Genomic DNA, 17,840 nt, shown 5'->3' on the forward strand with positions numbered 1-17,840 from the left:
GTATGGCTGTCAGTTTTATGCTTGAAGTAGATATTGAAGAAACCTCTAGTCATCACCCTAAGATTAAGCAGATTTTAATTCCACCACGGGATGACCTCCATGACCTTCTTTAAAAGCTCAACCTCAGACGTACTTCTAATGCTGGAGGTAATTTGAGTAACACGCAGATTGTGCCGAAGAAGAGGTTTGGTGGTAGATTAAAAAGTAGCAATAATAACTGATGTTGGTACTTGAATACTCAAAGCAAATAGTGTTGTTTTCTTAGTATTATACTCTACCCCAGAGTTTAGAAGAACCATCGGCTGCTTTTCTCGGTATTGTTCCGGTAATGCACTATGCGGGGGTGGGAGAAGTCAAAGCAGCTAATCACAGTGCCGAAGATAAGAATGATTACTTTTTTTTGGGTTCATTTAGCTACCTTCATGACAGTTCTGGATTTGATTGAACTAGGAAAAATCTTCAAAATATGTAACAATTACTTCTGAAGCACACCATTGATAGTTGAAGGTGGAAAGTCAAATGGAAATGGCGAAAAAAGTCACAGCAAGGTGAAGTCTTCGTCAAATTCAAAGTTCAAAGCGGAGTTTGTCAGTATCGCAATCTATTAGCGATACTATCTCCTTTTAATTGGTGGCATTTTCCATGTTACTTTGGTCAATGAACGTGAAGGAGTTTGATGGAGTATGACATCATTCCTCAAAAACCTCAACCAAATGACTCTTGATGTAAGAAGAATTGCTTTGAAAAAAATGCATAAACCTAAATTTTTAGTCTGACGGGTCATCGCACTGTTTGTAACTGAGCCAAAGATAGAACATCGAAATCTTTGAACAATGGGCATACTGGGTAGGTGGTTTCTATCGACGGTGGCACCAAGCTCGATGTCGCTCGACATCCTCCCGACTCTGTCGTTTCGTCCAAAATTTGGAAATGCCGATATCTCACAATCAAGATCAACTGATGCTATTCGCGCTGCTTCATGTGAGTAACATACGATAAGGGTCCACCACTGTTGCTCGAAATTTAGATGATACCGATAGACACGATTATTAGAAGGAATAGAGGTGATTCTACCATGAACGGCGAACGCGCTATGTCCCATAAAGGGTTCAGTAGGCAATATATAGGAATAGTGTCTAATATGCAAACCTTAGTTATTTTACAGCAGTTCCGAAGTAACGAATCTTTGAACGCAGACGCAAATTGTACAACTTTTAGTTGATATGCTGAACCGCGGTGAGAGACAATATTGATAATTGTTGGGATTCATATTGGATTAAGGCCTTGAAGTATGTTAGAGCACTTCATTCAAGACCATAATGGTCGTCAGCATTGCGCTCACCCGAGATTATTACCCTGATTTGACTCAGGTACTCAGTCCCAGCTGAGTCGACTGTTATCCGACATCCAGTCACGATAACAAATCCCTCTGCCACCAGTCAGATTTGAACCGTGACTTTCCGCTATGACAGCCCAGCGCTCTAACCACTCGAGCCATCCGGACACATAGGAACAATATTCCTTCTTTAAAAAGAAAAGAGATAAAGTCTCTCTTTTAATTCAAATTATAAAGGAGCAGTTGAAGAGGATTTGACATCTGAATTTACATGGGATAACCCTGTTTTAGTTTCTTCGTCGGCGATTTCCAGTCTTAATATTCCTGGCTAATTTGATTTGCAAGTGAGCTTTTTTGACGCGAAACTAGCCTTTAATATGGATCACTCCATTTCAACCATGAAAGTCAGCCGTACATACAGTCAAGAAACTATCGCCTAATGAAACTGGGTAGGACTTTTACCCGTATATTAGTTCTGCCAGAACGTCAAATACCATTCAGTACATTTTCTGATACGCGTTGACTGTTGTTGGTTATACTTTAAGGAGGATCAACAATTGCATTGCGAGCTATGCCATGCAGTGGAATTCATCCTCCCAAGATGGCCGATGAGTGCGTCGCCCAATGAGCACTTGGCGAAGAACAAGAGAGGAGGAGTGCGGGCGTCTCGGGAAGTCGTGGAGGGAACTGAAGCCCATTTCAGCTAATCGTGACCGATGGCGCGTAGGTTCACCACCGGGGTGAATGGCAACCATATATGTATATAATAACTGTTGAAACTGAATTCTTTCTCAATTTTGAAGTAAGACTATTGAATACAGTCAAGACATCGGAGAATATTTAGGACTCGTCTCATCGTCAATTTCCTGATTAAGAAAATCGAAATAATAATTGGTTGCAAACTGCTTTACTGTCAGTGGAAGGAGATTTCATGAGTAGTATTTTAGTGCTAAAAAGAAGAAAATTCAAAGCTCGGCGCTCCAGATATAAAAGGTTTTGTATGTTTCTTGGGAATATATGCGCGTACGACAAGCCCGTTTGTACTTTGCTCGTAAGCATTAAATATGTCATAATATATGGTAATGCGATATTGACATCTACGCGGAAAAGGCAAATTTCACCTATTATAATTTTGTAAATAATAGTAAGGTTTTCACCAAACTTTTCGGTATTATGTCCCCATATAGGGACATCATCACGGCTTCTTTCAAATTTTTCGGTTAGGTAATTTTTGAGAATGAGTCCTTGATTTAAATGTGCACTTTTTAGCTGTCCACATCCTTTTCTGCTATTTAGTACCAATACGTATAATCGTTTCCAGATAGACAAACGGACGAGCAGACAAACAATTAACAAATTTTATTAAGATATTTTTACATTAAATCTTAAAAATGCAATAAAGACTCACACATACAAGATATATCGACGGAGCTGTAGAAAGGAATGCACATCTTTAAATGGATGTGCATCATAGACTTCATACATAGTTCAAATTACCGAAAGTTGGTACCTTTTATAGCTATACTTCTATAATGGACTAGATATTCTTCGAAAGGTAAAAATTAAAAATCCACGTGTGTTCGCTACTAAGAACACCACGTTAATTATTATTTCTGCTCAGGTGGTAAGTACACGAATGGCATAACCGTCACATCACGTTATCACGTAAAATATCTTGGATGAGAAAGCTGTTCATTAGTATGACAACAACAAGAGAAGTTCGTTTTGAGGATGTCGGAGACAAAACGGAATTTTCATCTCAAAAACCACGTAACAAACCAGCAAGTGCACGTCTGATTATGGAAAGCTATAATATTGAATGCTTGGATGCATGTACTAACCTTGGAAGATTACGAAAGATGGTAACGAAGTGGAAGAGATCTAGTGGCGAATAAGCCCAGCAAATAAGATTGCACACAGGAGTTAGTGCAAAAGCGCATCTCCACCAAAATCCCCACATGTACACTGGAGAGCAGAAATCAAGGACCGGCCAACTTCAGAACTCAAATAAAGCAGGCAGTACTTTCTTCGAAAAGGTCCAAATTGGAGGATGTAGGGATAATTGGATTGAAATAGTAGAATACAAACTAAAGGCAAAGGAAAGAACCACGCGGACAGGATCTCCCTGCATTTCAAACAGGAGACTAATGCTCAAAAAAAGGATTGATGTTTAAAGCATATCCTGCAATTTAGATCTTATGCATATCTACAAACCTATTCCAAGCCCACTAATGTAAAACAATTATCATAATAGGAACGACACTATGCGCTCGTACAACTCGATTGAAACTTTTTGCGTCAATTTGCCTCAGATGGAGATGAGGAAGAACTCAATTTCGTGCAATCCAATGAAGACAAATGCATTTCCTTTACGGCAATAAAGGATATACGAGTGTGTATAAAAGCTCTTCAACGTATACGATATATCCCGCTGAACATCTAGCATTTTGTTTAAATATGTATCCACAACATGCTAACTTTCAGTTTCGAACTCAACTTAGTTTGAAGTCTGGACCACGCTCTCTCGAAATTGTATCTAACGACAAAGTCTTCCTAGGATATTATGCAACTTGCCTGAATCTAAATTAATTTCAGTTTTCAATTAAGCATTTACGTATTTACATACTGGATTTTCTGACTCGTTTTTAAGTTAATCAAAGAAGATATTTCCAGGGGATTTTACACGAGGTCTAGAGCGATTATAATGTGAACTCTGAACTAGCCAGAGATCAAACACTGGATGCTCAAAGTATGTTCATAGGAGAACTGCAATCTGGTGTTTGAGAAACTTTTTGGGCATGCACGTAATCAGAAATTTTTTGGTATGTCATTAAATCTAATTTAGTATAATGTTGTCATTTTCTGATGTTTTCAAGTGGAATAAATTTAGCAAGGAGATAAGAAATGTAGAAAGTTTCTGAACCCTCAGATAATACTTGGCCTATTAGAAGCTAATTATTTTATCACTGTTAAAAATGGCTAATCGATGGAGGTGCTAGATAGAATATTTCTGTTTGTAAGCCTCGCATTATTTGTAATGAAGTTAGAGTGAAGGATGCTCAAAATGAGCATTCTAGTTGGCTATTATCAACCATGAAAGGTAGAGCAAAGACAAACTGAAAAAATAGTATGTGTTGTAACGCCGAATTAACGCCCATCAACAGGTGTTTTTCACCCCTTTGGTAGCCATTTTGGAAAGGTAGTTCCTCTTTATTATAACTTCCTTAGATTTCCTTAGACTTTTAATATGTTTACATCCTCCACGAATAGCTTATAAATTCCCCCAAAAAAATACTTTCGATATATTTCCTCCTCCCGTGTGTACTTATAGTTCCTCCGGTTTACATTCCATAGTACATGAAAGTCCTGGGGGGGTTTAACGTAAGTACCTGCTGTGTAGGCATAATCCCACGGTCCTCTTCGGACACGGATTGATTTTGGGACCACAATCAGAGCCCTGCCATGCATGCACAGCGGTACTGGTTTATACTGAGTGCAGGCTCAGCATTCATACCAGTGGATACGAGGCCTATCTGACACCTCTGCCGCAACTAAGGGATACGGCACCCGAGTTGTACAGCGCAACTCCACGCTTGAGCTCCGAGGAGCTCTGCCCGCGATGTAGGCATAACCACAATCATCATGAAACTCCCACTAGGGGGCCAACCGCAAATAACCGGGCCGAAAACATATCCTCCAGGAATTCTCCTGGAGCATATGCTTTCAGAAGGCCATCCCGGTTCCCATGGTACCAGATAACCTCCGGTGAGGCTTCGTGGCAGGGCCACTTCAGATGAGTCCCTTGCAAACTCGGGTTTAATCGTCCTCTTCGAGTACGTGAGGACGGAACTCCGCAACGGATTAACTGGAACATTCCATAGTAAAGTGGAAATTGCATTCGCATACTTCTCCCCAAACCTTGCAAGATGCAGGCACGCCATTCTACAATGTGGAAGAGTTGGTGCTGCAGAAACTGGAACTTAGAGTTGACTCCCAGGCTGCAGACCATGTTGTCAAATTAATAATCACAATTGCTATCGCTATCTCGTTTTCTATCCTCCGTTGCTACCAAGCTCTTTTTCTATAACTTTCGTCTCGTTTGATAAAGGGGCCGGCTCGTCTAGATCAAATTTTCCACTATTCTTGGCCATAAAGTTGGTCTGGGTAGAGTTAAGAGGCTCCCAAATCATCAAATGTGACCAAGGACTGGAAAAGTTGAGTGTCCCTTCTTGCCTATTAGCTTGGAGTATTTTTTATCATTCGGCATTTCGAACAATGATGACAACTGATATTCGAACCCTGCTTTCCGTCTTAAGAATCCACTGCTTCCTATTCCCATGCTACATCCCATAAAAGTCTGTTGCAGCTATAAAAAATTAAATATGGCTAATGTGTCTTCCGAATTTGTCTGGTACTTCCTCCGCATCACAAATGTGCTACCAGAAGGATGGTCACTACTTTCTTTATCGTAGTTCTTACCTTCATCAATTCTCCTTCCTTACTTATAGGCGATATTTTTCTCGGGATTGGGAGTGAACATCTAAATAAATTAAGAGTTAACTCCAAAGCAGGAAAAAGAATGAGAAACCTTTGGTTTACTTCAGAGCATTCCAAAAGAATTACCATAATTGGTGAGAATTGCACACATGAATATGAACAAAAACAAGAAAGTGCAATCGAACTTGTGATTACTATCCCTGAGTTGATCTTTTTCAATTAAATTGGCAAAACTGGAACTCAAGTCGATAGGGTAGTCTGGAAAGATTCACGTTTCTGCAAAATTAAACTCAGGGACGAGCGGTCTCACATAATCATCATTCACCACTTTCAATACGAGTTCCAGCTCTGTTTTGGTAGTTAACAAAAGTCAAATAAGTAATGGTTAATTTGGCCAACCGCACAAACAATATTCGTTGCAAATAGCGTCCAAAAACTTTTGGCTACACACATCCAATGTACAAACAAAAGTTAAGGCTCATGAAAAACAAAAATTACTCTAACTTCAAACCTCGATCTGTACCATCGGATTGTGATAACAATTAAATGCTCAAAACTTCATTCCGGGGTTAGCTCTACGAAAAACTCGTGAATGTCAAGCAGGAAAGAGTTCCGGAATCCATTATAATATCACTGGAAGCAGGACAAATAGGAAGGAAAATTCAGAGATATTAAAATCGTTCCCATTGACGTACCACACAGGCTGATTATTACCTGAATTGACTCAGCTACTCATTCACAGCTGAGTCGACGTCAATTCACGATACAAATCCCACTGCCGCTAGCGAGATTTGAACCGCGACCTTCCGTACGACAGCCTTGTGCTCTAACCACTCAGCTATCCGGACACTTAAGACATTTAGGTTACCGATAAAAAATCGGAGTTTAGAATCAGTTTCCCTAGTATTCAATTAGGAATAAATCCAATTTGGACCCACGGCTTAACATATCCATCATGAGATACGAAACTTCAATCGGCGCCATTTAGTAAGACCAAGTTTTTCCACGGGTAAGGATCTTGCCCGGGTAACAAAACCTTGCACCCCTTATGTCAAAATTGACATACACCACCCACACTTGATTTTGAAGCGAAGCTTCAAAAAACTGCGCCTAAATGTACTAAGTTCAACTTTCACAAAGCTAACTTTGACGATCTCAACTCAACTTTAGTGTCAATCAACTGGGATTACATATTATCCAACTTAACGTTTGGTCAAGCTCTTAGCACCTTTTAAAATACCCTGTCCGATCTCCTCTCATGTTATTCTCTTTTTCTCCTACTGGTCTAGGTTCTTATCCAACTTGGTTGACCAAAGTGGTCCTCAAGTACATCCGCCTGGAATATATATTGCGGAAGAAGTTTCGGGTTTCTAGGAATGACGCCGACTTTGCTCATTTTAAGGCTATGCGCTCCACTGTGAAGTACATGATTAAAAAATCGCATAAAAGATACTTGTTGAGCGTCGAGGCCGCCTTTGCCCGCGGTAACTTGGTCCCACACTCGCCATTCTCGTAACCTCACTCAATTTGTCCCTTCTTGCATCAGTTTTGCTGACTCCACTGCTAACTCCCCACGAGAATCCTGCGACTTCTTATGTTCTTGCTTTACTTCCGTTTTTACTCCCTGGATCATTGCGCCCACTACGGCAGATGCAGACTGTTCTGAATATCTGGCAATTACTCTCTTTACGCCTTCCTCAGTTGAATTCCTCATTTTTAATCTTGATACAAATGTTGGCCCTCACTTGTCTTGAAAAATGCTACTTCCCCCATCCCTGGAAAGAGATCCTTATCATCAAGAGCGGATATCTTCGTCTAGCTGTGACCTGCCGTACTATTTCTTTTCTCTCCCCTTGATCCAAAATCCTCGAAAGATACGCCAATAACTGGCTGATCACGCACTTCCATCACCTCATTGTTGAAGAGAAGCATTGTGTCGTGAAAGATCGATCTACTACTTTAAACCTTTGGTCTTTGCAAACTTTGTTGCTAAATACCTTAATTCACGACAGGAGATACACGCTATTTATATCAATTTCTCCAAAGCCTTTGACACCATTGACCACAACATTCTGTTTCCCAAACAATCTCTATTCAACTTCCCCACTCAATCTTTTGGTTTTCCTCCTACCACTCATACCGTTCCAGCGCACATAGCGTTCCATGGTTACTCGATCTCGTACCTTTTCTCCTTTCTCTGGTGTTCCCCAAGGCACTATACTTGGCCCCTACTATTCCTGTTTTTTATCAATCAATCAATTCTCTTCCATCTTCACCTACCCGTGTTTGCTTTATGCTGTCAAGTTTCAGTTCTTTGCCTCTGCTTCGTCTCTGCTGGACTGTGCCTTCTTGCAGCCCAACTTAGATGCTTTGGTCCATTGGTGGTCGAATAACACTGAATATCAGCGACTGAATGTGTATTCACTTAAACCCTCCTCAATATCTTTTTCCTTCTCTCTTGGTGGACATCCCCTTCCACTACGAATTTCCTTTCAAGACCTAGGAGTATATCATTAATCGAGCTTCCAAAATGTGTGGCTTTATCCTTCCTCCTCCGAATTTACTTCAATCTAGCCCTCCTTAACGCTTTTCAACGCCCTTGTCATCCTTGAATATGGCTGTGCAGTTTGGTTTAACTTCCGCAACCATAACTTCCGCGCTCTTGAAGCTGTACAAGGCAAATTCACCCAGATCCTCTTTTTAAAAAAAAAACTCTCAGCGTGAGGACTATCCGCCACGACTCCGCACCCTCATTTTCCCTTCCATGCAACAACGCCGCATTTTCCTTGATATGGGTATCCTTTTCAAACTCTGTGATTGCCTGATGGACTGCTCTGTTAACTCCGATATTATTTTCCGCATCGCCGCTCATACTGCACGTAGTGCGGATATTTTCGGGATCCCTTCGCAGAGCTTGACAACTACTTTCACCTGATCCCGAGACTATGCCGGTTTGGGTCCTTTAGCCCTGTTTATTTCCCGAGTTTTAAGCGTTTTAAGTTAAGCCACTTACTTGCTCATCCCTCTGAGGACAATGTATAAGTAGAAATTTACTTTCTGTGTATGGACATTAATAAAATAAATAAATAATAAAATAACAAACGCGTACCCCATGCCTGCCTAATAATAAATAATTTAATTTAATTGATTTTCAGACTATACCAAGACTGCAGGGAAGAGGATAAATCAAAACGGCAGCGGTTTTCTCATCGTCTAACTCGTTCACCCAAGTGGCAGCAAGGAGAGATTGACCAGCATTTGCATTCAAGGATATCGAAGTCGATGGATTGGTTTTGAATGAAGACACCAGTCCATCGGATTAGGATAATGAATGGTGCGAACAGCTTAAGATCTCCCAAACTACGACACCTTCACCTAAAGTAACAAGGGAGATCACTGTACATACGTGCTTGTTCTGCGTATTGATCCTACAATGAGAGCAGACTTGTTAGCCGAACAGTATAAAATCTATGCAAGAGTAAAGGCATGGACCTGGAGTTAGCAGGCTGAGAGGTCAACATATTTATTGGGCGGGTTTCAACATTAACAAGCGAGATTCCAAATGCTAGAATATCTGAGAAGGCAGAAGGGAACTGCGACCCCAACTTGGACAATAAGGCCACTTCCATAAATATGGGTAAGCGAGAAGTAATCGATATAAAGTTAGCGGCGGATTGATTTCATCACCGCTACATTTCAAAATCTCCCGAGGACTAATTAAGCGAAATACAAACTGCCACTGAAAGCCCAAGTTGCGATCGCTGAAAGACACAGCAAATCTATTGCATAGAATCGATCGGCTGTTAAATGGATTTTACGCTTCTTGGAGAGAAAGAAGATCCACATTTTGTTTGGAAGGATGTCGATTAAAGCAAGATATCTCAGAAGCTGTCCAGAAAGCGAGGTGGTCTGTCCTTTATTACCCTTGGTAAATGACATCTTCTTATGACTTCTGGGGGATCAAAAATTAGTTGGGCAAATATTTGCAGACATAGCTATTAGCAAATTTACGAACAAAGTATGTGGTCACATCAGTGTAATTTTGAAGGTGATCCTAAACTGTTGTCTTTGCAGTGGGCTCACGATGAACTCTAACGAGGCTTTAATAGTTGCGGTTAATAGGAACAAAAAGTAGGGCATCTACGCGCTACTCAGTTTGCAGATGCCTCTTCCTTTGGAGCGGTAGGAATACAACAAGCAGGACTTCGGAGCATTTATCACAATAAATTCATTGGATGTATACACCCACAATAAAGCTTATTTTTTGAGTGTAAGTCCGAGGTCATGAAGTTAGAACTTGGCTGTCCGTGACTTTGGGATCTGTAAATCTACCACCATTAACTAATAAGTGAAATTTAAAGCAACCAACGATGCACACAGACTTGGTACCATTGGCGCATAGAAAGAAGCTAATTGTTCGTGTTCATTTTCAAACGCCCGGGCATCTACAGATGATATGCTGCAATTAAGTCCTCACACGGCCATAGGCCCCTTAGGATAATGGACATATTAATCTTCATCGACGAGTCAATCGTTGAAGGAGGATCAGATTCAGGATGTATGTGTAGAATACGATTATAGAACTAAAATGACGACCATATTATTGGTGGAAACATTCGCCATTTTATTAGTAACAAGGAAAGAATTGTAAACACCGCTTATTCAGACACCTTGCACTGAAGAAGGCAACAAGTTACTTGCCTACAATTGTATTTAGTTTCTCTAGAACCACCGAAACTTCACACAAGTAACAAAGAAAATGTTTGCGACAAAATTGATGAGATCATTCGAATATGTTCCAACAATAAATTGAATTCATCAACACCAAATGGAAATTTCATACCAAAAAAATTTACTGACGGTTTCGTCCAGGGCAAAGATAACTCATCAAACGCTGTCTCACCTGTGCCTCAGCGTGACCAAAAGCGGTGACAGGTGGTAAATCGTCTCATAAGACCTCCAAATCAACTTCCCCAGCGTCGATTATCAGGCTCTGACTAATTAAGATTTTGTGTGAAACAAAACCTTATTAGAATCGATTTGATGTCTGTCTGTCCGTCTGTCTGTCTGTCCGTCTGTCTGTCTGTCTGCCTGTCACAGCCGATTTATTCGGAAACGGCTGAACCGATTGTCATGAAAATTGGTAGGAGTATGTGATCTACCGTTCCCTTTACATGCAGCGACTGACGCCATTTTGTGTTAAGTTTGAGGGGGGCTCCCCATACATGTGAAAGGAGGGTGCACATTTTTTTTTCATAAAATGTGGCCATGTGGAGTATCAAATGAAAGGTCTCAATTAGTACTTTTCGAAACTGGTTCAATATTTGATACTGGGTGAAACATAGGGGAGTGAGGGCTCAAAATATGACCATCCAAAAGTGTAACAGGTCTCGTTCTCAGAACCTATCCAACCGAAAAATCTGAAAAAAATGTGTATCTTTACGAAATCTAGGCCTCAAAATATATCCGGTTCCGATATCTGCACAAATAAAATTAATAATAGTATATTTCCACATTTTAGAAATTTACCTGGCACCCCCCTTATGTTCATCCCAGAAGTACAAAATTTGGCATGCGTATAATGAAGAATATAATGCACAATTTGGTCAAGTTTGAAGAAAATCCAACTATTATTAACAAAGTTATAGGGGGTAAAAGTTTAGAATTTTTTGTGAATTTCGGGCACTCCTGCACTGCACTGCAACCTGATGACGTCATCATCACACATCAATTCGTCAATACCACAATGAAATGAGTTCTTAGGAATTGGGTCGCAGAGAATTATTTTGTTTTTGGTTTTATTCCGGTAATGCTGAAGATAGGGAAAATTTTATAGTCTTACGCTCGACTATGAAAGTTCTAATTAAAAACGCAGATTCCTAGCATTTAAAGAACATCGAAAGTGCGCTTGAATGAGGAGAATTCAAATCCTTCTTCTCGTTACACATTCACAATTCCCGGTTCGTGTTCACTTCTTCCGGTGTTAACATAAAGTTCGCTGATCGTACTTATTTTCCAAATTCAGCTTATGACCTTCTTTGGGAAATTTTTCCACGGTTTTTACTCAAATTCACTCATCTCCCTATTCTTCCGAGCCAGAATGGTTTCTAGACAATGCTGGCGATAATGGCGGTTGCAGTCCCGATAGCATTACTAAGCTCTTCCTAAAAAAATCCCCTTACTATCATTTATGACAAAAGCTTGTCTGAACGTATTTTTCCGGATGTGACATTACGCTGGCCGACAACTACTATCTTATATTTACCCTTGTGAAATGGGCATTTAACTCGTTTCATAGATACAAGTCTGCAGGTCCGGATGGCATCATCTCTGCGCTAGCAATGGATGCCCTGGGAATATCTATCGTGCATGCCTAGCACACGCTTATATTCCAATTAAATGGCGGGATGTGAAGGTGTTGTTCCCAAACCAGGGAAATCCACCTACACAGACGCAAAAAGCTTTCGACCGATCAGCCTAACGTCCTTTCTGCTAAAAGGACTAGAAAGACTAGTAGATCGGTTCATAAGGGATACACACATTCCTAAGTGGCCGCTTCACCATAGGCAACACGCCTACCAGAAAGGCAAATCCACGGAGACAGCACCCCATGAACTTACGGCAAAAATTGAAAAGGCGGTGTCCGAAAAAGAATACGCCTTAGGCGCATTCATGGACATCAAAGGTGCCTTCAATTATGCCTCATTTGCGGCAATTTGTGATGCGGCAAGAGAGCATGGAATCGAACCGCTGCTACTCAGTTGGATCCTTCACATGCTAGAGTGGAGAAAAATCCACATATCGGTCGGCCAGAAGTCTACTGAAGCAGGATGTCTCAGGGGCTGCCCACAGGGAGGGGTTCTCTCTCCACTGTATGGCTCTTGGTGATGTATACCCTGTTGTGGCTCCTGGAGGACAAAAAAGTCTTCGCGCAGGCATTTGCGGACGACCTAGCCGTAATAATTACCGGCAAGTTTGCGGACACAGTACGTGACCTCTTGAATGCAACTCTGCTTGTAATCCACTGCTGGTGCCTCCGCAATGGACTCACGGTGAACGCTAGGAAGACTGGACTAGTTATGTTCACTAGGAACGTCAGGTGGGGCAGCTATACGCTACCCACCCTAGCAGGGGCGGAAATCCAGCTGGCACAAACAGTCAAGTACTTAGGAGTACATTTAGACTTCAAGTTAACGTGGAAGCATCATATCCAGGAACAATATCAGAAATCCTGCAGATTGCTCTGGTGCTGTAGGAATGCGATAGGTAAGACCTGGGGACTTTCATCTAAACGGATATACTGGATGTATACATCCATAATAAAGCAAATTTTGATGTATGCATGCATCGTCTGGTGGCTAAGACCGAACTTTGCTAACAGCAGGAAGCTGCTAACGCAGATTCAGAGACTTGGTTGCCTAAGTATTACTGGAGCAATGAGTACTACGCCGGCTGCGGCACTTGAAGCTATCTTAAATTTACCCCCCATTCACTTGGAAGTGAAATGGAAAGCGGCCAACGACGCATATAGGTTCGATACCATTGGGGCGTGAAAAGGCGGCCAATCAAACGGGCATGCGTCTATCTGGAAATTCCTTGAAAAACATCCGGTAGCCCTGATGCCGACCGATCATATGGTTTCCAGATTCGTCTTTGAAAAGACATACACTATCGTAATCACCGAAAGAGAAGAATGGTCGACAAGTGGCCATGAGTCTTTTCAGATTACAGACATAATAATTTTCACCGACGGGTCAGTCATGGAGGATGGATCGGGTGCAGGGGTGTTCTCGGAGAATCCGATTATAGAACTAGCCCGACCCCTCGGAAAAATAACGACCATATTCCAGGCGGAGATATATGCCATTTCATTGGAAGCAGAAGAATGTCTGCGACAAAAATGGAGGGGTCGCACCATTCGAATCTGTTCCGATAGTCGGATGGCATTATCAGCGCTAAATAGCAACAACATATCAAGCCAGTTGGTGTGGAGTTGTCATCAGGTGCTGCTGAAACTTGGCCGACTGAACGAAACATTCCTGATGTGGGTGCCGGGGCACTCTAACATCGCCGGTAATGAGGAGGCTGACAGACTGGCTCGTCGAGGGTCTGGATCCACAATGGTGGGGCCAGAACCAGCTCTTGGAATCCGACCATCCACTGTCAAGTCGACTCTTAAGGGTGAAATTGCAAGGATTCACGCAACCGAGTGGAGATATTTGGACTCTTGCCGACAAGCGAAAATCCTTGTGAAGGAGCCTAGGGCCACTAGAGCGGCATTTTTGTTGTCCCTTAAGAAGTGGGACACGAAAACCCTAGTAGGGCTTTTGAGGGGACACTGCCCCTTAAACTACCATATGGAAACGATTGGGGCAGTGGTTTCGGCTGTGTGCAGCCAATGTGAGGAGGAGACGGCCTTGCACTTTTTATGCAGCTGCCCGGCATCCTCAGATCTCAGACGAAGACACCTTGGCAATGTTTTCTTCAATGAAGAATCTGCACATTCTCTGCCTCTGGAAACTGTTCTCAGATTCGCTAAAGCCTGTGAACACCGTAGGCGAGAAGCCATTGAATAGGCAACTTACGGGGATAGTACAATGGGCCTAATAATGGCCTGAGTGCTCGGAGCTCCGGCTCCCCCCCGTTAACTAAACTAAACTAAAATTCATATCGTTCGATAGTTATCATGAGGTATAGCCTCAACCGTCTGGTGAATCGAATAGTACATTCCTTAACAAAAAACCAAAGTCGATACGTTGTGGATTGAAACCAAACATACATTTTCCTTTTTCCGGCTAGAATGGATTACAAGGTATTCACGTTAGTGAAACAGGGAAAAAATTTGGAAAAAAGTCCGAGTTCAAACGCATTACAGAAATTTCACATATTCACTATGGCTTGGTATCTACGATTGATTCATTCAGTTTCTTTTATTGGAAAATGTCCGGAATCTGGTGTATGTTCGAGCTTCCGAGGATTTGGAATGTAAAACCATTTCAATGGCAATATTCCTAAGTGAATTAAGCATTTTTCGCAATTATTCCATTGGCAAGGACAACTGGACAGTCTGAAATCGCCCAAATTTACTCTCTGACTATTAGGAGAAATTGTCCCTATCCAGCGCGATCTCATGCGATATTAACAAGAATCCTTTAACAATCCTTACCAGTTCTGGAGAATGGCAAATTAGAAAACAGATAAAATTGCAAATGCATGCAAATGCGGTATACTTCCCTCACAGGCAGCGTGGGATGCATTTGACAATTACCATAATTCAATAATTTTGGTGCCAATATTCCTGAGCACAATGACCAACTTCAAAACGAAACTTCTCTTGTAAACTAATCAAAGTCTGGATTATTAATATCGTTGAACAATTTTGTAAGATTTTTGTCCCTGTGAACTGGTCTAAGGGCAACGTGAACCCGGAAACTGCAATTGCTTATTTCGCTAATTAAATGACTAAAAAGATACTATGGCTACATCATATGTATATACGTGCAAACTATCTACAATAAAACATGTAAGCATTGCTTAAACTGTAAGAACTAATAAAAAGATTAACCTCTTTGACATGGTCTCTCTTGTCATAGTCTATGGCGGATGAATTTCCATCTACGATTTTCAATTTAATTACATTTCCACCCGCCCTGGCTGATTGGCTGTCTGGCGGTTGCAATGGTAGGCTCATTACACGCTTCGATGTAGTCGTTGATTCTGCTGTCGTCATTGTTGGTTCACTGGAACTATCTACGCCAATTCCCCCGGTTTCATCACTTTCTGAACTATTGGACACGACTCGATCTTCATTAAGAACACTTTTAAATTCTGCCACTTGTGGAAATTCAGTGTGCGACGAGTGCTTCCAATAAATATTGCGCGGATGGTAGTTGGTCTCATAATCACTGGTTTCGTCGGTATCCTCGCGATTGATATCCATCGAATTGGGCCCGTGCTCATTTAAACGAATCATTTTTGAATCATTCAAGCGAATCGATAGTGTGACACCGGTGATAGCAACCAGGGCAATTATCGCTAATATCCCGACGATAAGTAAAGTGGGAACTTTGAAATATTTCGCGCACATTATCACGGTTGTAGGCTTTCCACCATTAAAAAGTCCTGTAGCTCGGATGAAAGCCGAGTCCTTGACACACTTCTTACCGAGATTCTTGTTTTCGGCTTATGTTGGTAGATATGTATGTATATCAGGCGACACTTGACGTAATAATTATTGTCAATTAATGTGCTACATGGAGAAGTATGAGAATAAGTGCCTTGGCGCGATTCAGAGGCGAAAGCTAAGAGATTTTTACGTACTGAATGGCGCAAACAAATTAACAAGCTCGAGCCGGAGCAAAGTGAAACAATAAACAACGGCATTGGATGCCCAATACAATAGACTCGCTTGACTTCAGCCTGTATTCAGTTTTCGAGCATACGAAAATTCTTCCCAGGTCCAAATGTTCAACTTCGAGAATATCCCTCTCACAAGAAATTGTGATTCTAACTGAAACTATATTTATTGAGCATATCTGAGAAAGGTTATCATTGTTATGCTTGGAGGCTTTTTCATTGCGGTAGAAGATTCTTTCTGGAGCAAGAGAAATGTGACAACTTCCATGAATTGAAGAATCTGAGGTCACTAGCATGAAAAAAATAGGCCAAGCACGCTTCGCACGAATGATTTGAGGCAATGACGCAATTTGTAATAGTTTCGCTTACTATATAAACAGAAAAGCGAAAAACAGCTTCAAGCCCTAAGGAAAGGAAAGAGGAAGAATCACTTTCGTAGAAAAGACCAAAGGAAATTTACACAACCCAGAGACAGTAAAGTGCCAAAGCAAAGCAAATGGAATATGCTATTCTACTTTCAAATGCCATGCCCTGCTATACTCTACCAAAATTTCTTCCGGTAAAGTAAATCCAAGGTCCCTCTTATCTTAGAAGCCAACATCAGGTATTTGGGAATTCCGGATCCGAGGGCAAAATAATGTGAATCTCCATACTTATCATTTATTTTATGAAAAACTATTCCGAACTTCCGAAAACTATGGGCCTGGGTGGAATCCCACCTTTCTCCCCCACTCTATCGTCAGGCCTGACTAAATTGTCAAGAATTGGCTGACAATTCCGACGAAATTTAAACAAAGGTTTCTGGCATCTATTCAGGGTTACTGGATTGCGTCGTAAAGGTCATTTGGTGTTAGCAATATCGGAAAAATGTAGATTTATAAAGAGATAATTCAAGAGAAAGAAAATGTTCAAAATAACAAAATATTCAAGCGAGATGTTGTCTAACAACAGTTGGATCTATTTCTTTCCGTAGAAAACAAATATTTAATAACTCATTAGAGAATATGACTAATGAGCAGTAGCAGGCATCGAAAGATGACTTCCATGCGAATTAGGTGTTTAGGTATCTCACAAAACTTGATCTACTGTGAACGCCAAGAGGCGATTCGATGGACAAAATCAGACCTGAAGATTCGGATCCCTACAAAGACTGTAGGTCATACGCGCTGAAAAACTTATCTGTTGCTACCAATATTGAGCCACTTAAAAAGGTGAAGGGAATATACGCAATGTTTCCATTTGAATTCGCTTTATATCTTACACTGAAGCTCCATTCGTGATGGTTGATTGCGACAATATTCAACAACAATCAGCGAAATCGTTTAGAACGTTGTTGCTATCAAGGGGAACAAAACCGCGGGGATTGACAAGTTTTCTCAAAAGTTAAAGAAGACGGTATATTACTAAAATATCGAAAAATTGCCTATTACAATAATTGTAATGGGAACATAGTAGTGAAATCAGTCTTGCTTTTGATTGATTTCAAAAGGTATCTTGATAAAATTCATACAAAGCAGGCCTCACGTGTTCTGCACTGATGGAATATTTGGAAAAAAGCAGTGCTGTTGAGAGAAAATCTGGGTTTGGGAATGCGGAAAACTTGGGCCTGAAATTATTCCCTTTATTTCGTAAAGTCTCTATTCCGGGGCCT

The 17,840-nt window shown here is 41.1% G+C and overlaps 1 protein-coding gene across 9 annotated transcripts in view; it reads right to left on the minus strand.

Moving 5' to 3' along the window:
- The window catches only part of LOC119656554 (mannosyl-oligosaccharide alpha-1,2-mannosidase IA), a 155,835-nt gene that overhangs the window by 51,538 nt on the left and 86,457 nt on the right, over positions 1–17,840 (minus strand). For 6 of the 9 annotated variants that reach the window (XM_038062928.1, XM_038062929.1, XM_038062927.1 and 3 more), the window contains exon 2: positions 15,399–16,082. The exons of 1 other annotated variant lie outside the window; for it this stretch is intronic. In XM_038062928.1, coding sequence (XP_037918856.1) covers positions 15,399–15,920 — 522 coding nt within the window. In that variant the 5' untranslated portion in view covers positions 15,921–16,082. Of the gene's footprint in view, positions 1–15,398; positions 16,094–17,840 lie in introns of those variants that run through there. 2 more of the 9 variants (XM_038062932.1, XM_038062930.1) reach the window with 2 other exon arrangements.

This window comes from Hermetia illucens, chromosome 5 (assembly GCF_905115235.1).
Source record: "Hermetia illucens chromosome 5, iHerIll2.2.curated.20191125, whole genome shotgun sequence".
NCBI lineage: Eukaryota > Metazoa > Arthropoda > Insecta > Diptera > Stratiomyidae > Hermetia > Hermetia illucens.